We start from the raw sequence: 22,645 nt of genomic DNA on the forward strand, positions 1-22,645 counted from the left end.
ACGGTACCACCTAATACATCAATGGTTATCATCGATTTTATACAGTCTATAGATAAATTAAAGAGAAAAAAAATAAAATACATAGCTATACACATACACACATTAAAAATGTAAACATACCCATAAACATTTGCATACAGACGGACACCGTTATGTATACCTTCTTTTAGTGAGCGTAAAGATAGGCTTATCAACAATGTCACATGAAAAATGTCGGTTTGAGGCCATCGACAGCCAACAAGCAGAAACAGCTGAAGCAGAGGTTAATGGATGGGTGCACCTCTACACACCCATGTCCCTTTCTGAGCATGACCTCTGGAGGCCTTTCAAGCATGTTAACACCAAGAAAGCAGCAGCGGGATATCTGTAGTTAATCTGAGCAATCTCAGGAACTATGAACTATAAAAAGTACATAACAAACGGATGTCTTTTTGTGTTTATTGTATTTATGAAAGACAGGAAAAATACTACAACACAGCATATGAATAGAATAAATATATATTAATCGTACCAGGGCCAAGATTGTCAGTGTAACTTGAAGAAGTTAACATAAATAAATCCATTAAAAAATACCTTAAATAACTTTAAACTGACAGGAACAGGAGGCTTTGCTAACATGCGTGTCTCTCTTCCTTTATCCTTCACTCTTTGGAATCAGAAACTCCTCCAGCAAGGATGGCAAAGGTAGCCTCATTCTCAGGCATATCGGGACTAGAGGATATCAAGAAAGAGCAAATGTGAGTCACAAATGTTTTAATAAAATTATTATTTAGGTCTAAGGGTCATGCCTGAGATCAAAGTCCTTAACAATCAAGTCTTAGCAACCATTTTTAGTTTCCTTCCTGCCAGTTCAAATAAAATCTCTATACTGTAAGCCAGCCCTACACTATGCACTGCATGCTCACCACTATATCAAATCATCCAACCAAAGGTGTGTTTCAAGATACATTTTCATATCTTTAGGTAAGCCTATGTTGATGATGAGCATGTATAAAGACAGGTTTACTTTGAAAATGAATGTTCAATACTCAAATCATAAGATAAGTTTGGGGTGGAGCATTACTTTAGCACACACTAAAAACAATGTTAAACTACAGCAAAGACCCTTTTAGTATTAAGAAGTCATTATCGGAGAAAACACACTCATTACTTTGTGCCATTATTTTAGAGAATAAATGGTGTATTATGAAAAATCCTGCATTATTGACATTATAAACAAAAACTGCCAACAACCTGTCAAATATTTTGGCAATTCTCATCTCTGCACGCCCCTTCCTCAAGCTGATACGGGTGGTGGAGGCGTGGGCCAGGATATGCCCACCAATGGGCTTCTTGGGATCAGCTTGAAACCTTAAACAGAGACAGGACACAAATAAAAATGAACATCTCATAAAAGCTTCAAACAATATTGCACTCAATGTGTCGGCAACTAAACAGAATTTCAAGCACAAAACTTGATTTTTTTCAGAATGACTCTTACGTCATTCCGGCACCGGGATCAGCTGTCATTTGGTTGGTGACAAACACTGCTACGTTGTACTCTAAGAAAAACATAAATGAAAACCAAACCTCATCATCATTATTCCTTTATACATATTTGAGACCACCGTGTAAGAGACACCAAAGCTAAATTAGTCAACACACAGCAATATGTATTTATGCAGACATTCCCTGTACTGTACATGGCAGGTAAGATATGGCTAATGTTTGTGGCTTTTACATATTTGCACATAAGCACACTCTCCTGGTTCAGACCTTCAGAGATCTTCTGCAGCCTGGAGAGCATCTGGGCCAGTTTCTGCTGCCGCTCAGCCAGCTCGCCTCGACCAGAAAAGTCTACTCTGAACAGAGCCATGATGGAGTCGATGATCTGACAACAGGGAGGAGACAAGAAGGAGACTGAAGGGATGAGAAAGCTAGGGAAGAATCCCTACTTTTAGAATGTATGCCAGTTTTTTTAACATAAGAAAAACAAGAAAGTGCTGATTCTTGCCCTACAATAGCTTCATGAGTGAGTTCCAAAATAATATAGTGAATACCAAAATAAAGGGTGGAAGTAAAACCACAAACATGATGAATATGTGATATGTGCTTTTAGTTTAGAGTTCATTCTTTTACTCACCAATAGTTTAAACACTCCTCCTTCCTCATGAAATTTGGCTGCTACAAAGTCCAACAGCTCCATCTGGTGTTCACCTGAGGAGCGAGCAAGACTAAAAGTTTAATACACCAAAATATTATAACCTTGCGGGCAAAAGATAGCGTCAAAGTTATCTGTTCTAAATGAACTGTATGTTCGCACTGGTATAGGCCCGGGCGTAAAGCACGTTGTCCAGCACAGCACCATGGTCCACATTAAACCTGTCAGCGATGTCTTTCAGTCTGTCCGGACGGCTGGAACCAGACCGGTACGAGTCAAGGATAATGTGAAACAGAATAACAAGAAGAAAATATACTAACACACACGAGCAGTAATTGTATAGTCACATTATGACAACTGCTGGAGGAATATCTCTCATAAACATGTTTTCAAAATCAGCACATTGTAGAATGCCATGTATGGGGCAATGGGTTGACTGGTGCTATCTATAGCCAAGGTTCTTCCTGGGACAACAAATAACAAACATGTGATGCTTCAGTGAAGTCTGAGGTACACAACATCAACCAAACTGCAAGTCACATGGTGTGTGGTTGTTCCCATTATGAGGATACAAGGTGTTCTCTGTGTCAATGAAGATCACTTTCCCGCCCGAGTAGCCATCCTCGCCTGGCAGCTGAGCAGTGACTAGACAAAAACAACACAGAATTTGACTTTCACAATGTTTTATCAACCACTTTGAAGCAGCCATTTTTCAAAAGGCTCCTTACTCACCACAGAATGTGTGAGACAGCTGGGTTTTCCCTGTGCGGAACTCTGCAGGATGAAATCATGTAGTAAACATTTTGACCCAGTGCTGCAAACTGAGTGATATTTAAACAATGTAATCATATCATATACAGTATATTGTTATCTATAAAAAGACATCTCACCTCCAAAGGCCTCTGTGATAGCCATACTCTCTATACCTCCACCCAAAAGTTTACTGCAGAGATCAAAGATATATGTTGTAACATCTTTACTTTGAATTAGCAATACTTTAACGGATTCACGAAAAGAAAACCAAACTTTCAAACATCATTTTTTATTTGTCTGTGTATCTGGTGAAGTCGAAAAAGTCCTTGATATTTATAGTGTGACAATATTTTGGTTATGACCAGTGGTGCTCTAACAAATCAATCATAAGTAATGTGGATTAAATAACCCAGCAAATTGAGGCATCCAGTGTTAATTGCTAATGCTTTGCTAGAAAAGTCAAATTAGGAAAATTACATCAATTTACTCTGTGTCGCCTTTAACCCTTGTGTTGTCTTCGGGTCAAATTTGACCCGTTTTTCAAAATGTCGATATCAGTAATATGGGTTTCTTTTTAACTACCTAATTTGGATGATTCCATACATCGCGCTTCGCAAGTACAACAAAAGATAGGATCTCTACTTTCATTGACTTTTGGGTGTTTTATTAAAAAAATTAGCATTTGAAAAACAAAAACAGACTGAACATTGACATTTACCCTTCTGTAATAGTCCTTCCTCTAATATGAGTCTAAATAATTCATTATTTCTGCTTTTTTAACTCAAGAATTAGGTATAATTTCCTATAAATGAGGTGTACTGACCATGAATTCCAAAAATGAGTGTAAAACTGGTAATAAGTTGGTGTTAGTGGTGTTTATAAATGGTAGTGAAAAGAAGCGTTAAATGTAAAAAAAAAAAAAAAAAAGAGCCAAAAACATTGAAAAAAGAGACAAAAGTGTTGATAAAAGAGACGAAAACGTCAGAAAAATTGTTGATTTTCAACGACAAGTACGACAGGACGACAAGTACATGGTCGAATGGAAGACAACACAAGGGTTAAGACCATGATGAAAACTATTTGAGCTATATCATAATATTAAAACATCTAAAGTTCTAGAGGATACTGTAAATCACTATCTCCCACCTCGAGTACATGTAATTTTAAATACACATAAATATGTTCAGTAGTGTAAATCCTACAGTCTACATGTTATCAACGTTAGGAGTAAATCTTAACTCCAACTCCAGGCTCCCGGTTGTGATGTGGAACACCTGCTTCCTCCTTGAGCTGTACTCAAAGGCAGTCTGGAAACCAACATTCTACAATGTAAAGAAAATGACCTAATACATAAAATGTTCTGTACTGTTCGCAAATAATTCAGTGACTCAAGAATATGGAAGCACAGGTTGAAGAATGACATGATATTTCCAATAGAAAATCCCATTTTTACCAGCATTTTCCCAGCTGCCTCTTTGATCTTTTCCACTTTTGCCTCTGACAGGCCCTTGATGTTGCACAAAGCCTTGCGAGTAGTCATCTGAATCCCCTTCACAGTGCAGATACCCACTAACTTCATCTTTTTTATGTCTGCTGCATTCTGTGGTCACAGGATAGGAGGGACAGAGAGATGCTCACATAGAAAACTGACTTTTGATCTGACGGGACAACTCTAACTATATGTCACAGGCAGCCCTGCTGTACTCACAATCCCATGTTTCTGGAGGAGGTCAATATCTTGGAAGAAGGACTCCTGTTAGGTTTAGAGAAAAAGAAAATATAAATGAGGTAGTTGCTGAGGAGTATCATTAAGCTTAACTAGTAAGGGAAGAATACAGCTTTTACCTTAAAAACGTCAGTAGCATAACTTAACCATAATTTACCAAAGACCTTATTAAAAAAATATTAAACTGTCAAACTATTTTTGTTTGAAATGTTACCTAAATTGTGTGTTTTGAATACAAATGATTTATATTAACTTATGTTGTGTAAAGTTACAGTCATGGAAGGCCACTAACGTTAAAAATTATCAAAGTTCAACATTAACGTAAATTGAAATCTCACCTCATCATCCTGGAAACAAGTATCATCTTCAACAACCTGATCCTCTGCGGCTTTCATTCTCGATGTAGCTAGCTAGCTAGTACTTATAGGTTAAACGTTGAAGATAAAATGGATTCTGCTGGTTCATACAGAAAAGGCCTTCAGCCAAGGTCAACTAACTTAGCTAGCTAGCTAACCTTTTTTAAGTAGCTAAGCTAAATTGCTAACTTAACTAGCTAGCTAACGTTATATTCTGGTCTTTCAACTGCTCACGACATAAACAACACTGTTAGTAAAACTATCAGAACCAGGACGTTTGCTTTTTCAACTACGTTAAATATTAATTAGATACTGACTAAAAAATGCAAGTTTGAGTTAAATACGTAAATTGCTCTATGCATCTTGAAGGGGCTAGCGCGCGGAAACTGGCGGGAATTCGGGATTTTTGTCCAATTCAAGTGCAGTCGGAAATTATAACTTTATCAGTTGAGCGCATATTAATCATGGCATTGCATGCAAGTAACGTTATTGCTTTCAGGTGCGAACATGGACAACTCCATGAATTGATTTGTAGCGGGTTTGAATTTTTTAAATGATCATTAGTTACTGTCTAAGCCAAAAAAAAACATGTTCCAATTACAATTTATAGTAATAGCGATTCTTTGATACAGTCTATGATTACAACCAACAGGACGATGAGCTGAAAAAGAGCAGTGAATGCAGCAATGGACACTGGCATTCAAAAGAACTGTGTGCATATTGTTTATTTTGTAGACTCTATTTAGTATATTGTTGTTGTAAAATGAACGTGCTGTATTCTGGATATGGTTTATAATTTTTTTGTGGTTTCTTATAAGGCCATGGGGGCTGGGCATAGTTGTATGCACGACACTAATAAAAACTGAAGCATCATCATCACTCACTGCAGATAAGTTGACATGTCACAGCAGGACAAGCACAAGTGTACATAATAACATTAATTATGGCTGCATATTTATGTGCCTTCATCTTATCACAATACATAGTCATTGTGATTGCACCTGTACTTTTCCTGCTGTGAAAAGTTAAAAAGGGTTTATAAGGCATTTGAGTACAATTGCTATTTTGTGACATAAAATAGATTTGCGATTAAAAAAATCAGTGAAAAGAAATAAACTCTACAATAATTGTAATATTAGAAAACAAAAAAGTAATTGCTTACTTTTTAATGTCTAATAAAATAATCCCTTAGTCTGGTCTTTCATTCATAAATCATAATTTAATGCTTTATGGACAGTTTAATAACAAAGTAAAACACATGGATATCCATTTGATTTGGTGTTTTAATAACTGCAGTCATGTTGAACACAAAATAGAGACAAGAGTTTGCTTACTGAACAGAGTAAGAGATTGTAAATTCACATGGATGGCAACAGAGAATAGAAAACAACATTCTCTACAGACTGGACGTGTTAGGGTAATATAGAGACATTTAGCATCAAAACGTCATCAACCACCACAACCACATTTGTCCAAAACCTTATGACGCGTGCTGTCTTAAATTAATTTTACTTTTCACATACTATCAATGGAAAAGGACACAACAATGTTTTGAATTGTTAAACAGCATGGAACCTGGTGTTGTTGAATTATACAATCTACTGCTTAAAATCAGAGCAATATAATAAAAAAAACAATTAACTGTGAAATGAGAGGCATTGCACTCTGACATACATACATAGTACAACTTTGAACTGTTACCAATGTACAAACAGGAATGCGCCACATAGAAGAAAAAAAAAGAGTGTCATGGAGCATGTAGAACTTCAAGAGGCCATCTATGGGACACATTCCTACCAGTTAACCTTGTCTACAGTGTTCCGCAGTGCATTGGACCTATCTGTCAGATACTCTATTCTTATAATTCTCCACATAGAAGTAGAACCAGCAAGCTCATGATCGTGGACAAAACTGCCCACATACTGTAGGTATAGCAATGTTCTCCAGACTGCAAACACCAAGACATACAATTAACCCTTTGTCTTTCAATGCATCCACTTGAACCCGCTATCCTCTAAAGAAAAAAATAGAAGCAGTGCTCCTGGAAATAAGTCTCTGAATGATGATGGAGTAAGAAGAGACAGCGAGAGAGAAGTGTTAGAAACGCATCACATCCTCCTCCTCCAATCCCATCAGCCAATCCAATAGTTGGAGTGAGCCTAATGCCATGCTGTTGACATGCAGCAGCTTTTGCTTCCGTTTTTTTATTTTTTATTTAACTGCAGTTCTTTGCCCTTCTCCATGGTCTCTCTGTCTCTCCTTGCGACCGGCCCCGCTGTTTGGTTGGCAGCAGATCTCAGGTTCACGTTGGCCCTTCCGGTGTCTCACATCTTGCCAGGTGCAGGAGGCATCATGCCCGGCATCCCACCAGACATTCCAGTGTTGGGCCCCAACAGAATCTGAAAAAAATAAAAGAGCTCATTCAGGTTGTTCATTGATGTACTCGTCACATACAGCACATTAATCGATTATAATTTCTGTTCTGGTCATGCTGCATTCACTCCTAAGCGTGTGTCAAAACTTGCTTCCGTACACCTGTAAAACCTTAGGTTTCTGTGGCTGTCTCTCAGGTGCTGGTTACATGTACACTCACCTGTCTCTGCTGTTGTAGTTGCTGCTGCTCCAGCTGTAGTCTTTCTGTCTCAAACACAACAGGCAGCACCAAGATCATGAAGGAGGTAGTACCGACCCAGAGTGCCGAGCGAGAAAAACTGAAACAAGTTAACAACCTGATTAATGTTTGCTTTTTAAAGTGCTCATATTATGCTCATTTTCAGGTTCATAATTGTATTTAGAGGTTGTTCCAGAATAGGATTTATGTGGTTTAATTTTCAGAAAACACCATATATTTGTTGTACTGCACATTGCTGCAGCTCCTCTTTTCACCCTGTGTGTTGAGCTCTCTGTTTTAGCTACAGAGTGAGACATCTCACTTCTGTTCCATCTTTGTTGGGAGTCGCACATGCGCAGTAGCTAGGTAAGGACTACTAGCCAGTCAGAAGCAGAGTATGAGGGAGTGCCACGCTAGCAGCTAGGCGAGCATTATAACGTGTGTTACAAAGTGACGCATCATGGAAGTAAAGGCTGGACTACAATAGAGCTGTTTGGAGCAGTTTGTGAACAGTGTTTTCTGTTAGAGATGGTAAGTCCCTTTGGGGTGGACTTTGGGCTTTTTCACTTTGTAAACCTATAACATGCACAAAAAGATATTTAACACAATAAAGGAAAGGGGAAAAGCCAAAAAGTATAATATGAGCACTTTAAGATGTGCCAGTCCAAGGTATGGACCAGCCAATGACTTCTATTTCTAAAATTAGCTTCCAGCAATTCATAAAGTGTACTCATTTGGCAGATGTGAGTCTAGCTCAAGAAAACAAACAAAGACTGGATCAATATGCTGCTGCTGGGATCAGACCTACGAATTAGCAGTTAATCTCTTGATCCACTGGGCTACCATGCCACACTGCATACATTCCTCCATACCTGTAAAACTTCTTGGCCAGTGAGACAGAGCATTGTGCAGACACTTCAGCAGCAGTGCGAACTGTGTCAGGGAACATCTCTGTCAGGCCCCACAACCTCTCCATCAGAGTCTCATCCAGCTGTAGGAGACAAATGCAAACATCAGACACTAAACTTTGGTGCAAAAAGACTGAGTACGCTATCAAATAGCATTTCATCTAAATAAAAGCATGCATAAGAAATAAATCCACGCTCCTTTATAAACTTGGGAAATACGGTTTGTCCATCCTGAAGTTTGCTACAGGTTGGTTTAGCTAGTGTTAACACAGTGCTTAAGTATTTCGCCACTGTCGTAACTTTCAAAATAATAACATGATAGTGAAATGAACCGCTAGTTTGACGAAACAATACTTTTAACTAACAATTGTGTATGCTTTCAGCACTCAAAAAAGGTTTGTCAGAGCCAGAACACACGCCTCAGGTAGTTAGCTAGTTAGCATTGGTAACGTTTCAATGTTCGCTAGCCATGTTTAGCCGAGAAAAAGACAAGCTGAAAACAAGATAGTGCGACTCTATGTTCAATTTTTGTCCTCATCCACATTTCCGAAGTACACCAGAATGACCAGCCACTTACATCTTCATCTTCATCGTCGTCAATCTCGTCCTCGGGGGGCCGGGTAGACACCGGGCCCGCAGCGGGGGAAAGCTCCTCGATTGCAGCCATGTTGTCTCCTGCTAGCCCGCTCCTCTCTGTCGGGTTGGATAAGCTGTGTGCACGGCGAACAAGTCGCTAGAAAACACGGTAAAGCCGACAGTTTAGTGTATTTCTGATGATTTACCACCGGCTTTCATTAAAGCTAATGCTAAGAGGCGTGCATCTGTCCAACGACAGTCTGAGGTCACAGTGGGAAACGTGAGGCTTGTCAGGGACGGATGACGAGCCCAGGGCAGGGGTCAGTTTGTACTTCACCCTAAAGTAAACTGCGCCCCCTGCCGTAGAGGCTGTCTAATAGCAGCCATTGGGCTCAACAAATGTTATTAATAACTGGCTAAAAATATTCATGTAATGTATGTTCGTTTTGCCTAGTATTGAGTCCAATTTACCTGACCTTAGATTTAGCTTGTTTAAATTACACAACTGCATTCTTTCAAAACTGTGTATCACTCATTAAGCATTGGTAAACCCCCCATATAATGTTAGACCACTAAATTAGCATTGTTATGGAACTATTACATAGTGCATACTTATTAAGGATTGGTAGAACACCCAACAATTGTTAGAACATTAATAAAGCATTGGAAAACAAGTACATTCTTTAAAACAATAATGAAACACACCAACATAGCGAAAAGGGGTATCACCTTTTGGCTATATTGTTAAAAGGCATTTTTATGCTTGCCATGGCAACATCTGCCTCTGCTTTGCCAGTCAGCAGAGCTGGGTAACAGTCGGGAAATATAACACTACAAAAATATTTACATTTTCCCTTATGGGTCAATGTCAGTGTCAACTTAGCTCTAGTCCATAAAGACGACATTTCATTTACGGGATTGTTCAGGTGCCGCCAGAGTTTCCGTCCTATGTCCACTTTTGGCCGGATGTCCGTCACCTTCCGCTTTCTTTGTGTTGGCGTTCTAAACTCCGGTGGATTTCTGAAGACTGTGGTTAACTGCTCCTCAGATCTCTGCAGGGTAAATCCAGACAGCTAGCTAGACTATCTGTCCAATCTGAGTTTTCTGTTGCATGACTAAAACAACTTTCAAATGTAAACATGTTCCACCAAAACAAGTTCCTTCCCGAGGCTATTTTGCAGAGGCTCCGTTGCTCTGCCCAAGGTGATTGTGATTGGTTTAAAGAAATGCCAATAAACCAGAGCACGTTTTTCTCCTATCCCGGGAATGTTGTGTGGACTAGCCAGGAGGTCTGGCAATGCGAGACTAACTCAGCTCAAATGCAGCCTACCAGCAGAACAAAATAATGAATGGCATTCACTCAAAATATGTACAGTATAGTTCAAAGTGGAACCTTTGCTCCTAACCCCAATTTTTGAACATAGCCTACTATTGCAACAGCATGTACATTGAAAATACATGTTGGCCATTTATACATTTTCATTTATCATTTTGATTGGCAGCTACATAAATACCCTGCTGTATCAACTTGTCACTAAATAAAATAAAATAGTCCCATCCCTTATAATAATTCCATGTGAATTAGAAAAACAGACACATAATGGACAAACTCTACATGGTTGTCTGTGTTGCAGCAGTGAAAACGATTCTGCCATCAATGTAGGCTACTTTTCAGCATATAGGCTACGGCATTTATACTGTAAACTATGAGTAGCCTGTGTGTGTGGGGTGTGTGGGTTTTAGCTTTAGTAGGCTACTTGTTTTTACTGTTGGATTCTGCTTGATTTGAAACTTCACCATCATATGGCTTCTAATGCTAAATAGTTCCAATAAAGGGTGACTCTAAAGCCTCTCCCAATGTTTTAATCTTTTTCCAGAGAAGTTGTTGTTGCTGGGAATGGCGAAAGGGGGCCGGTCATGGAAAAGTTTTGGGATGCAGGGATTTCTTGTTTACATCCTCCCGGAGTACGACGCGGGGGCGGGGTTGGCTCCGCCCTCATTCTTTAGACCTGACGTCATTGTCGCTTGTGTTTTTTTGTGAATGAAAGAATCCAACCTCAGAGAGCAGCGGAGTAATTCCGGGAAAAGGCGGACTGACATTTTGTCGCTAGAGTCGCTTCGATCCAGCAGGTAAATTCAATTTTTTACTAAATATTAAACGTTCAAATATTTAGCTCGAATTCTTTGGTTAAAGCCGAACACAGTAAAGGACTTGTATCCGCCGGGGGATTGCCAAACAACCAAGGACAAGTGAGCAGGCAGCTGTTTGCTTTAATCTCCTTTAGGTTAGCTCGTCAGAAACCGTTGATGCTAAGTGCTAACGTTACTAGCATGTTTAAGATGATGCGCATAATTTGGCCCCGCTCTTAATATTTATGCCTCTCGTAACATTTGACAGCCAGATGAGGTTCTCACTTCCCCCTTTTAACTGTATGTCTTGAAACAAATTTAAATGGATTATTTAAAGTCATACTAAAATGGATGTCGAGGGCACTCGTGATGGCTGTTTACTATAGCAGCAGCGCTTTACCCCAAGCTGGCCAGCTCCTCTCCCTATAAGGATAAGGGTGGATTCTGGATGTAACGTTAGCTAAATTCATGAATTCAGTTTGCAAAGGGTTGTCTGTGTTCGCTATTTGTTATGTAGTCAGTAAATATTAAAACGGAATAGATATTAGGGTGTTTTAACTGTATAAAACCGGCTAACTAGCGTTAGTTGTAGCTTGCGTTTGGCAGTGCTGCGTTCACTTGTTGCGTTTCACTTAGGTTGCGTTACTGAAAAAAGTACTACGTCCTCTAAAGTGATATTTATAGTGAAATACAAACGTGGATATCCTGTGCTGTTTGGACAAACACAGAAAGACGTGGTCACAGCTGGTTTTCTTGGGTTTGGACTGACTGGCAGGCTTGGCGGAGCTGAGCAAACGGTTTATTGCTGAATCACCGTGACTTTACGAAACGGCGGTCTCCTCGGTTTACACAGTCGGAGTCCGCCGGCTGGTTGGACGACCACTATTGCTGCAACCTCCACTTCCCACGCATGTCGGGAAATGCAGTGTATAGGTCTTTTTTTTTTTTTTTTTTTTTTTATTAGTTCATATAGATCAACATCAACACATGATGTACATGAGATGTAGGGGGGCCTGCATGTACAGTTAATTCCAATTTCACTATTAGGAATAAGGACGAGAATTTTTTTGTTTGTTTTGTAACTGTACTCAAAATGAAACTGAATTGTGACTTTTCCTTGTATGGTTCCCCCTCCTGTCTGACAGCATGTTTGTTTCCTGACATGGTGCTGGAGAGTGGCACAAATTATAGTCTTCACTGTTTACACTTTTTAGATTTGACAGTTATTATTCCCAGAGTGGAAAAAAAAGGCTAAGAAAACTTAGTTTTCAAATAGAAAATTTAAATACCTCCATTTGTGGAAGTGTAATATCCTTTCATAATTGGGGGTGATAAATTCAGGAAAGTCAGCCTATCCCAGTCGAAAGCAAGCAGAAAAGCAACTTGCTTTAACTTGATTACACCAAGTTAGTTAAACTATAATATTAATACAATTCAAAGATTCACAACAACAGATTTCCCCAAAGGTTTTGTCACAAACTGCTGTTAAAACTAGCATGATTGTTAGCGTATCTTCAAAGTTTTGTTGTTGATAAATTTACAAGAGGAAAGAGACAAAAAAAGATCATAAATACACCCTGGTACCCAGCAAAGACACTATTTAAAGTGCTCATATTGTGCTTTTTGGCTTTTCCCCTTTCCTTTGTCTTTTTGTGCATATTATAGGTTTACAAAGTGAAAAAGCCCCAAAGTCCACCCCAAAGGGACTTACCATCTCCAACAGAAAACACTGTTCACCAACTGCTCCAAACAGCTCTATTGTAGTCCAGCCTTTACTTCCGTGACGACCGTGCGTCACTTTGTAACACACGTTATAATGCTCGCCTAGCTGCTAGCGTGGCACGCCCTCATACTCTGCTTCTTAGGCCACGTCCACACGTACCAAAACGATCTTTTTTTACCCATCTTCCCTGGATTTGTTTCAAGAATAGTCCACTTGTAAATGACTCAACGCGCTACTTCATATTCCAGGCCTATAGGCGGCGCTGTTTCTGCTACAGAAATTCACCAAAAAACGGAAAAGAAGAGCATCGTCACTTCCACTTCCCATCATAACATGACTAGCTAGACTAACGTTCTCTTAATACATCCATGGACAATAATAACTTTCACCACTACTCATTTTATAAAGGCCTCCGCAAGAAAACGTGTCTTTGTTTACATTGTATAATGTGCTGTTGGATCGCGTTTTATTTTGCAATTCTGTCTGCCATCGGACATGATTGCAGCGCGCTAGCTGGCAGAGCTAATGTTAACGCGCTAACATCGGCAGTCAAACATCAATGATCCAATGTCTTTTTGATAATGTACACGTTTTTCTTGCAGTAGCCTTTCTACAATAAGCCGTGCTAAAAGTTACTATAATCCGTTCAAGGAGTTAATAAGCAGACAGATTAGCTAGCTAGTTGATAAGTTGTCTACTTCCACTTTATAAACAGATAACCATAGCAGCCAACGCTGCTTTAGCAATGTTTAACGTTAGCTACATAACAATATATAGCAATATATCTTGTGTAGAATCCAGGACCGGCAGAGCACAGGGACGTGTCAGGGAGCAGAGACATTTATGGTGAAGTGAGCTTGTTTGACCATGGAGATGGGATGTGCTCGCTTATAGCTTCACCGCAGTCATGTGTGTTAGTGGCTGCGGGTAAGAGGTCGAGGGGTGTGGCGATGACATCATCGATACGATAAGTATGCGGCTTCGCCGTCCAAACAAAGCCAAAAGGGAACCGTTTTAAAAATATTTCACCCTGGGACCAGGTTTCAAAAAAGTGCGTTTTCAGGCAGCGTGTTTACTGGATTCGTGTGGACGACGGGCCCAAACGATGCTCAACATGTGCGTTTGCACCAAAAAGCGTCTCTGTGTGGATGGCCCCTTAATGGCTAGTAGTCCTTACCTAGCTACTGCGCATGTGCGACTCCCAACAAAGATGGAACAGAAGTGAGATGCCTCACTCTGTAGCTAAAACAGAGAGCTCAACACACAGGGTGAAAAGAGGAGCTGCAGCAATGTGCAGTACAACAAATATATGGTGTTTTCTGAAAATGAAACCACATAAACCTATTCTGGCACAACCTCTAAATAATATTACGAACCTGAAAATGAGCATAATATGAGCACTTTAAGAAGTGGTGAAATTCAGCTACAGCATGGTCTTGTCTAGATCAGTCTGTTTCACAAAGAAAAATGATGAGTGAGCAGGGAGTTAGCTAGCTCATCGGTGAAGCTGTCAAAAGGTCCTCAGCAACCTCAAAGCAACTATTTGACTGTATTTTGTCCCTCTATGCACACGCACTATCATGCAACCATGCTTGTTAACATTTCTTTCGTGTTTTGTACCACTTCTGGGCTGCAAAGAGACCAAATGGAAACCCACTCACTCTAAAAAAGAAAATCCAATGTTGCAGTAAACATGAAAGTTCACACTCTCACTTTCTACAGTATGTGGGGAAAACCCCCTGTGGTTTATTGATGTCAGTGTAGAACTTGTGGGTCTCAATAATATGTTAATGTCAAAAGATTTGCTGTAACAGGCGTAGCTTTTCATCAGCATACCATGTGGCAGTTTCTCTCCTGTGAGCTCTGGTCAGGATGGAGGCGAAAGTGATGTGGCTAAAAACGGCCTCAAGTTAAAGTGCAGAGTCATTTTTTTTTTTTTTAATCAACATTACAGAAGCACACCGCCAAATTAACCAAGAAGTGACTAAGGGGGAAAAGCAGTTCAAGTTGGCCCAGTGTAGATGTTGGACTTTAATCCCACACATCAACATTTGTGAGTTGACCTTAAGAGGAGTGTAGGAAGTCCCCATGCAGTCTGTGAGAACCGTTCAGCAAGAAGAATGGGAGAAAATTTCCAAATACAGTAGTGTTAAGGCAAACAGACTCAAACAAACTCTCTTCCTGCTGTTATTACAGGTTGTTCCTGGAAGCAGCGGTTAAAATGTAAATGAAAGCTGACACAGTTCTGTCGTTTCATTCTCATATGTTTTTTAAAGTGCCCATATTGTGAAAAAAAAAATATCGCCTTTTCTGGGATTTGGGGTGTTATTTTGTGTCTCTGGTGCTTCCACACGCATACAAACTTTGAAAAAAAAACATCCATGCTGTTTTGAGTGAGATACTGGTTTCTGAATGTAACCTGCCTGAGCTGTTAAAAATCTGCAGGGTTTTCTACGTCACTAGCCAAAACGAGGGATCTTTTTTTTGTCTCTTTCCTCTTGTAAATCTATCAACAACAAAACCTTGAAGATACACTAACAATCATGCTAGTTTTAACAGCAATTTGTGACAAAACATTTGGGGAAATCTGTTGTTGTGAATCTTTGAATTGTATTAATACTAACTTGGTGTAATCATTTTAAGTTAAAGCAAGTTGCTTTTTCTTTCTTGCTTTCTACTTTCCTGAATTTACAACGTCCAATTATGAAAGGATATTACACTTCTACAAATGGAGGTATTTAAATTTTCTATTTGAAAAGTAAACGTTTTCTTGGCCTTTTCTTCTCTCCGGGAATAATAACTGTCAAATCTAAAAAGTGTAAACAGAGAAGACTTTATTTGTGCCACTCTCCAGCACCATGTCTGTCAGACAGGAGGGGGAACCACACAAGGAAAAGTCACAATTCACAATTCAGTTTCAGTTTAGAGTACTAGCATGCTAGCGGTTAGCCCCCTCGTTCTCAATGGCAAAACACTGCTACAACACACACGAGTTCACCATAATCTACAAAAGAACTACTTGCATGTCCCTGTTCTGCAGGTATTCCACGCAAAGTTGGAAGTGCGCCCTCATTTAGAAGAAGTCTCCTGGCTAATCCTGCCTTGTACTACTGAGGTTGTAGAAACAAACAGCTAGCTAGCTGATGTGATCCTTACCTAGCTACTGCGCATGTGCGACTCCCAACAAAGATGGAACAGAAGTGAGATGCCTCACTCTGTAGCTAAAACAGAGAGCTCAACACACAGGGTGAAAAGAGGAGCTGCAGCAATACAGTGCAGTACAACAAAAATATGGTGTTTTTTGAAAATTAAACCATGTAAACCTATTCTGATAAAACCTCTAAATACAATTATGAACCTGAAAATGAGTCATATGGCCACTTTAAAGATTATTTTTTGGGCTTTTCCGCCTTTAATTTGACAGGACAGCTAGGTGAGAAAGAGAGCGAGAGAGGGGGAAGACAGGCAGGACATTGTCACAGGTCGGATTCGAACCCTGGACCTCTGCGTTGAGGCATAAACCTCTCAGTATATGTGCGCCTGCTCTACCCACTGAACCAACCCGGCCATGATTCTCATATTTTTGATATGGGCTAATTTAATTTAAATATGTTCATTTTAGGTTTAAATGCAAACATTATATAAAAACAGTTTCAACTGTTTTCTGTGTAAGTAGAGGTTATTGATGTAGTTTCTAGTCCTTTTCATGTTACTTGTAACAGTAAGAAAGCTATCCCACAATACAATAGTTGCCGGTCCTTTTTCACCATGAAAGTTTTGAGCCGTTGGTGTTGTGTAGTAGGCGAGAGGAAGTGTTGAGGGAATTGGTTAGGACACCTGCTTTGAGCAACCAAAGGTTAGACGCATGATAACTTCCTCCTGACTATTTCAGCTAAACAGAAAAGGGCCTGTCACTTTCAAAACCTCTTCCTTTTTTATATCAAACCACAGAGGTTGTAATGAGAGAGCGCGTTTCGGAGAAGCATAAAAGAACTGCGGGTTCTCCTTTTTTTTCTTTATCGCGCATGACTGGCTGTCTTGTGAGCGGATGGTAAAATGTCAGGCCAGTCACATGTGATAACATACCTTTTCTTGTGTCCCCTTTCTGTGTTTGCAGATTGTCTGTATCTATGTTGACTGGTGCTTGGGGGGAAACAACCGAAGACAGTCGGATCATGTCATCAGAAAGAAGCAGCAAAGCCCTGAAGGTAACACAGAAAACTCAGTGTTAGTCTCTCTTGAGTGAAGAATGAATGAGTCATGTTAGCCTTTGACTATTTTTACAAGAGGGAACGTCATTGTTGATAAGTTTTACTCTCTTCCTTATCAGTCATTTTTCAATGTAATTTGTTCTGTTTCTCCCCCCCCATCCCCCTTCTCTTCCTTCTACATGCTCCCTCCCTTCCCATTTCCTCCTCTCTTCCTTCCCCTTCAGGTAAAGCAGGAATGTGGCGAAAATGTGCCCGTCCTGTCGGACAGCGAGCTCATGTCTCTCACAGTGCGAGAGTTGAACCTCCACCTGCGCGGCATGTCCCGCGACGAGATCCAGAAGCTGAAGCAGCGCCGGCGCACCTTGAAGAACCGGGGCTACGCCGCCAGCTGCCGAGTCAAGCGGGTGTCGCAGCGCGAAGCCCTGGAGCAGCAGAAAACGGAGCTCCAGAGGGAGGTGGAAAGGCTCGGGGCGGAGAACGCCGGCATGAGGAAAGAGCTGGAGGGGCTCGGCGCGCGCCTGGCGGCGCTCCAGAGGTTCGCCAGGGGCCTGGAGGCTGGAGGAGGCAACCTGCTCGCCACGGCCCCGCGTCGCAACACCGCCTCGGTCATCACCATCGTCAAGAGTCCACCACAGCCTCAGCCACAGAGGGACCAGGAGCCGTCCTAGAAGGAGCTGCTTGACTGGGGGGTGGGTGAGGGATGGACAGGGACGTACAACATGCAATGCAAAATCACACGCATACACCTGCAGGTATATATATATATATATATATATATATATATATATATATATATATATATATATATATATATATATATACACACACGGAGAACAGGAAGATGATTTTAGTAGGAAAATACTAAGCTCTGCGTCACGCCTCGTTCACATTTTGAAATTCCGTAGGATTATTTACGTAGGAGCTATTCATTCCTGTGTGACAGTGTTGACTAGTTTTCCAAAGCAAGGGCCAGGAACCGTTGCAAAAGAGTCTAGGACCGGTGGAGGTGTCCGCCGCTTAATGCCGTACTATGACACTGCAGCTTAGTTGACTGAAATGTACCTTTTTAAAGCGTATAGACGCAGCGGGTTTAGTGTGAACGAGGCGTTCAGCACCGATTCACTCGCAGTCATCACACACGCGCGCACAAAAACCCTCGCACTCAGTCCCCAGTCCACGCGGGGGGGTGGGGGGGGGGTAGACTTTACTAACTGGACACTGACTAAAGCCAGACCAACCCAACCGGAGTTACTGTACATGTTCTCGGCTCAACAAGTCCAGCTCTCACGCTGGTGCTCTCTGATCGTGCTACCGCATGGCCGCCGGGGCTTCTCGCCGCTTCAGGTTATGGCACCTGACCAACAGCAACGTGCAAGGGCAGAGCGGACACTCTACAACGGCTGCTTTCTTTGTACAGCTTGTAGTCTGAAGTTACTGGCTGGCTCTCATAACCAGCCCGGGGCCCATGTGTCTCTGCTACTGTGCAAGGAAGTGTCCCAAAGTATGATTCATTCACTTTTAGTTAGTCATTAATGCAGAGTTTCTCAACCATGGTGTCACTTGATATGCAGGCGGGGTCATGGGAGAAGACTAAGTGCTTGGGTCATGAGGATTTTGGGAACAAACGTGGCCACAAAGTCCAGAAAAAGGTTGAGAAATGCTGCATTTGTGAATCATGAATTCCTTCAAGCTGTTCTGTGACATTTTAGTTTTGGGATTCACCTGCCACTACTTCCCCCCTGTTCTACCCCTCCGCGTGATGGGGAAAGTAGTTTTGTACTGCTTGTGTACACATTTCTCACAATAATGCAGTGCCTTCAGTGTATGTTGGAGTTAGAAGAATGCAAAACTAAGAGGGGGAAGGGGTGAAAATGGACCGTAATCGCTCGTCGTTGACTGTTCACAACCGCACATCTTTCTTTAGAGTTTCTCTGGATTCTGCTATTTGCTGAGCTATGATCCAGCATGGCTCATTTTACAATCCCTACTGTGCAGTAACTTGCTACAGTCTGCTGTGGCTTCCTTTTTTTTTTTTTTTCTTCATATCTGCTAGACTGCCAACAACAAACGTTGGTCATTTTGCTACAAACGTGTTAAAGCGGAGTTGCATCTGGTAGGAATCACGCTGAAGTCGACGCAAATCCTCTGCATACATTCCCGTTTTTGTGTTCTTATTTGTACTGTTTGTACGTGCCGTTGAGAGACGAGATGTTGAGTGACATTTATCAGAGATATATTCTATATTTTATTTGTATTTAAAGGTAGTTGTTATGAAAAGACAAGCTAACGAGTGCTGTGATGTACTATGTGTTTTTCAGAAGTACTTACTTACGACTAGTCCGGGGATATTCTCACGTCTAATTATTGTGTTGTGTGGCAACGATGATTACTTTACAAAATGTTAATTATTATTAGCTATGTAGAAATATGCTCAAAGCCAATGGCCATATTGCTGTATGATGATTTTTTTTGTTTTGTGTGTGTGTGTGCGTTTAATTTTTTTTGCCATGTTTGTACTGGCTTGTCATAGTGGATTCTTGGAGGGATATTATTTTTCTATGATGATTTGTATGTCGTTTGTGTGAAAAATTAAGGTCACTTGTGTACTGGCTGGGTGGGGCAGGTCCACAGGATGTTAAAGGAAAAATGTGGGAAGAAAGATTGAGATGAGGAGGAGACAAGAAGGCTGAGGAGTTGTCGAACGATGGAGAAAGAAAGTAGGCAAGGCGGGCTGGGAAAGAAGGTGGAAAGAGGTGGGGCGTTACTCACGTGAAAACCTCCATCGGTGGCAGGCCTGATTCAGCCGAGGTGTGCTCAAACAGGCCTGGGTTTCAATGGAGTCTAGACCGCTGAATAGTGCTAGCATATCATTTATAAGCAGGCGTTGTAAACACATTAGACTGTGTTGGCAAATAACTCCTTAAGATATGAGGCATATATTTAGCTATTATATGAATGAATCAGTGTGGCAAAAGCATTTATTCTCAATATTTTAACGTCTCACATCTGTCAAAACCGTGCTGGATGTTTTGTAAGACTTGCAAAACAAAAAAAATGTTTTTTGTATTTATTACTTGTATTTTTTCTATTGTGAAAATTTAAGTACATTGTCTATTTTATATATTAATTATAATAAATGTTGTACATATTGTACATAAAATGGTGTGGTTGTGGGCTGGATCGGAACAGTAGATGCACACACACGTGGTACGGAAAGGAAGTGGATCTAGGATGTGTTGCACAAGTTTATCTCTCCGGATCGGAAGATAAACTCGAGGTTAAAGTAGAAACTAAAGTTTTTGACCAAAGATGATATGTAGTGAGACTATACGTGTTTACATGTTATTTTTTTTTAACCTGAGAAGCAATTTTCCCTCTTCATTCTGTGACCAATCGATCAATAAGTCACGGTCAGATTCACCTTGCATGCATTCTGTACATATTTACGTGCAGTATAATGCAAAATAATGCTGACTCAGCACACTGATATTGTTTACTCGGCTGTTTTTTTTTTTTTCTTTTTTTTTTTTAACATTGAACAGCACAGGGATGACATACCCGATGCAACATTTTGTTACATTAAATCTGTCATGGGTTGATGGCCTTCTAGCACAAAATAAAGCTCTGTTCCTACAGTTTAAACTTTTTCACAGTGGCAGATGGTGAAAAGAGTCCAATTATTTTAGACCGTTGGGGTTATGGGAAAATGTTTTATTCAATTTTTCAGGTTTGAAGGGGAACACCACCTAAATTTAGAATTCCAATGTTATTTGGCCGAGGAAAGATTAAAGATTAAATAAATGTGAATATGAGCTACTCTCTGTCAGAGCCAGAAACCAGAGAAGTCTCAAACCTGTGATGTCATCAAGTAGACTATTAACAGGAGACTGATTATGAGGACCCACAGAATGTTTTTTATACCCAAATGAGCTTAATTCTACTGTAGTGTTCTCAGTTCTGAAACAGAAAATGTACCCATATGCAAAAGTGTTAACTATAACATCTTTTGACTAGTCTCGCATCGCCAGACCTAACTTCACAGCTCTGTGGAGTAAGGTCTGGCTACACCACACATACATTCTGGGATAGGAGAAAAAAAACACTCTGGGTTGTTTGCATTTCTTTAAACCAATCACAGTCATCTTGGGTGGCGCTTAGTTCCCGAACGCAGTAGTCTCACTTTGCCAGACCATCCACACGCTGCGGAGCGGAGGGTCTGGCTACTCCACACAGCATTACGAGATGGGAGAAAAAACGTTCTCTGGTTCATTGGCATTTCTTTAAACCAATCAGAATCGTCATGGGCGGCGCTAAGCTCCGCACGGAGCCGCTGCAAAATAGTCGTGCGAGAGAAAACTCAGATTGGACAGATAGTCTAGCTCGCTGTCTCGATTTACCCTGCAGAGATCTGAGGAGCTGTTAACCATAGTCCTCCTATAAAAAAAAAAAAAAAAAGAAAGCGGAAGGAAGTGGAAATCGGCGAAAATACAAGCATCCGGCGGAATTTCCTGCGGCACTGGAGCAATCCTGGAAGTGGAACGTCAAGGTTATAAACTTACCGACGCAGCGACGGTGGCTGTGCAAAATGGAAATGCAACATATTGTGGTGGAGCATTTGCACCCCGCAAAAAAAAAATTCCACATAAAATATTAAATGAAGGTAACAGTTTACACAGTACACTAACGTGAGCTATTAAAATTGGCTGGATACATGACTAACCCTCCTGTTGTCTTCGGGTCAAATTTGACCCATTTTCAAAAAGTTTCTATATCTGAAATTTGGCTTACTGTCAAAACAAATAACGTGGATGGTTCCATACAACGCTCTTCACAAGTAAAATATATGATCAGTTGACTACTTAAATCAAATGTGGGTATTTTATTAGGGTTGTAAGAAAAAAAATCAATACACTTGAGTATCGCGATATTTTATTTTGCAATACTGTATCGATTTTCAAAAAGGAAATATCGATTTTTTATTTTAATTAAAAATGTTTTTTAAACGTTCAAAAATATTCATGTAAGACAGTGGTTCACGTTTATGTTGTGTTTAAACCCCCTTCCGCTAGATGGCTATGCTCAGACACACCACTAGTGTCCTCGCCTAGCAGTGCCTGACTTTTTGCTAGAAGCTAACAATGTAGCTATGGCTGAACTTTGGCCTACTGTCTTTTTTTAAATATTAGTTTTTCTAAAATTATACTTAAAAAAAAAAATCCCAATATATCGCCTTACGCACAGTATCGAAATATATTGCAATATATTGAATCGTGACCCATGTATCGTGATACGTATCGTATCGCCAGATTCCTGCCAATACACAGCCCTATATTTTATTCAATTTTATAGCATTTGAAAAAACAAAACAAATGTGTACTGTCACGGCATTACCAACCCTGGGAACTTGCTTACTCTCGTTGTGTCTAGAATGTATTAACAGAGCTTGGTTTTGCTAGTACATATGATGATAGGAACTATCTGCTTAACCGCCCGGACTGGAAGGTAAGGGTT

General features: G+C 40.4%; 3 protein-coding genes across 3 annotated transcripts; 1 reads left to right on the top strand and 2 right to left on the bottom strand.

Annotated features, from left to right (window-relative positions):
• Positions 1-422: 422 nt before the first annotated feature.
• On the bottom strand, positions 423-11,667 carry dmc1 (DNA meiotic recombinase 1). The gene is made up of 16 exons (XM_035997733.1): positions 11,656-11,667; positions 10,377-10,379; positions 5,170-5,189; positions 4,958-5,133; positions 4,602-4,646; positions 4,347-4,493; positions 4,133-4,215; positions 3,031-3,083; positions 2,873-2,914; positions 2,713-2,785; positions 2,303-2,394; positions 2,123-2,196; positions 1,756-1,870; positions 1,481-1,541; positions 1,234-1,350; positions 423-711 (listed from the first exon to the last, which is right to left on the bottom strand). The coding sequence occupies exons 4-16, from the start codon at positions 5,012-5,014 to the stop codon at positions 642-644; spliced, it is 1,029 nt and encodes a 342-aa protein (XP_035853626.1). The 5' UTR covers positions 5,015-5,133; positions 5,170-5,189; positions 10,377-10,379; positions 11,656-11,667; the 3' UTR covers positions 423-641.
• tomm22 (translocase of outer mitochondrial membrane 22 homolog (yeast)) lies at positions 6,241-9,387 on the bottom strand. Its single transcript, XM_031297986.2, has 4 exons — positions 9,072-9,387; positions 8,459-8,577; positions 7,569-7,686; positions 6,241-7,374 (listed from the first exon to the last, which is right to left on the bottom strand). Exons 1-4 carry the CDS (start codon positions 9,159-9,161, stop codon positions 7,300-7,302), a joined length of 402 nt encoding a protein of 133 aa, XP_031153846.1. The 5' UTR covers positions 9,162-9,387; the 3' UTR covers positions 6,241-7,299.
• Positions 10,967-20,531, top strand: maff (v-maf avian musculoaponeurotic fibrosarcoma oncogene homolog F). The gene is made up of 4 exons (XM_031297985.2): positions 10,967-11,200; positions 17,041-17,131; positions 17,359-17,916; positions 17,948-20,531. Exons 1-3 carry the CDS (start codon positions 11,112-11,114, stop codon positions 17,800-17,802), a joined length of 624 nt encoding a protein of 207 aa, XP_031153845.1. The 5' UTR covers positions 10,967-11,111; the 3' UTR covers positions 17,803-17,916; positions 17,948-20,531.
• Positions 20,532-22,645: the final 2,114 nt, after the last annotated feature.

This window comes from Sander lucioperca, chromosome 22, assembly GCF_008315115.2.
Source record: "Sander lucioperca isolate FBNREF2018 chromosome 22, SLUC_FBN_1.2, whole genome shotgun sequence".
Classification (NCBI taxonomy): Eukaryota; Metazoa; Chordata; class Actinopteri; order Perciformes; family Percidae; genus Sander; species Sander lucioperca.

What these genes read in the sequence shown, in the direction of transcription:
- tomm22 (XM_031297986.2), bottom strand. Translation starts at nt 9,161, where the DNA reads ATGGCTGCAATCGAGGAGCTTTCCCCCGCTGCGGGCCCGGTGTCTACC. An exon ending in CTGGCCAAGAAGTTTTACAG is followed by an intron (nt 7,687 to 8,458) that starts GTATGGAGGAAT and finishes AACTTGTTTCAG; the next exon opens with TTTTTCTCGCTCGGCACTCT. An exon ending in AACTACAACAGCAGAGACAG is followed by an intron (nt 7,375 to 7,568) that starts GTGAGTGTACAT and finishes TATTTTTTTCAG; the next exon opens with ATTCTGTTGGGGCCCAACAC.
- dmc1 (XM_035997733.1), bottom strand. Translation starts at nt 5,014, where the DNA reads ATGAAAGCCGCAGAGGATCAGGTTGTTGAAGATGATACTTGTTTCCAG. An exon ending in TCCTCCAGAAACATGGGATT is followed by an intron (nt 4,494 to 4,601) that starts GTGAGTACAGCA and finishes CTGTGACCACAG; the next exon opens with AATGCAGCAGACATAAAAAA. An exon ending in TTACGCCCGGGCCTATACCA is followed by an intron (nt 2,197 to 2,302) that starts GTGCGAACATAC and finishes CTCGCTCCTCAG; the next exon opens with GTGAACACCAGATGGAGCTG.
- maff (XM_031297985.2), top strand. Translation starts at nt 11,112, where the DNA reads ATGAAAGAATCCAACCTCAGAGAGCAGCGGAGTAATTCCGGGAAAAGG. An exon ending in GAGTCGCTTCGATCCAGCAG is followed by an intron (nt 11,201 to 17,040) that starts GTAAATTCAATT and finishes CTGTGTTTGCAG; the next exon opens with ATTGTCTGTATCTATGTTGA. An exon ending in GAAGCAGCAAAGCCCTGAAG is followed by an intron (nt 17,132 to 17,358) that starts GTAACACAGAAA and finishes CTTCCCCTTCAG; the next exon opens with GTAAAGCAGGAATGTGGCGA.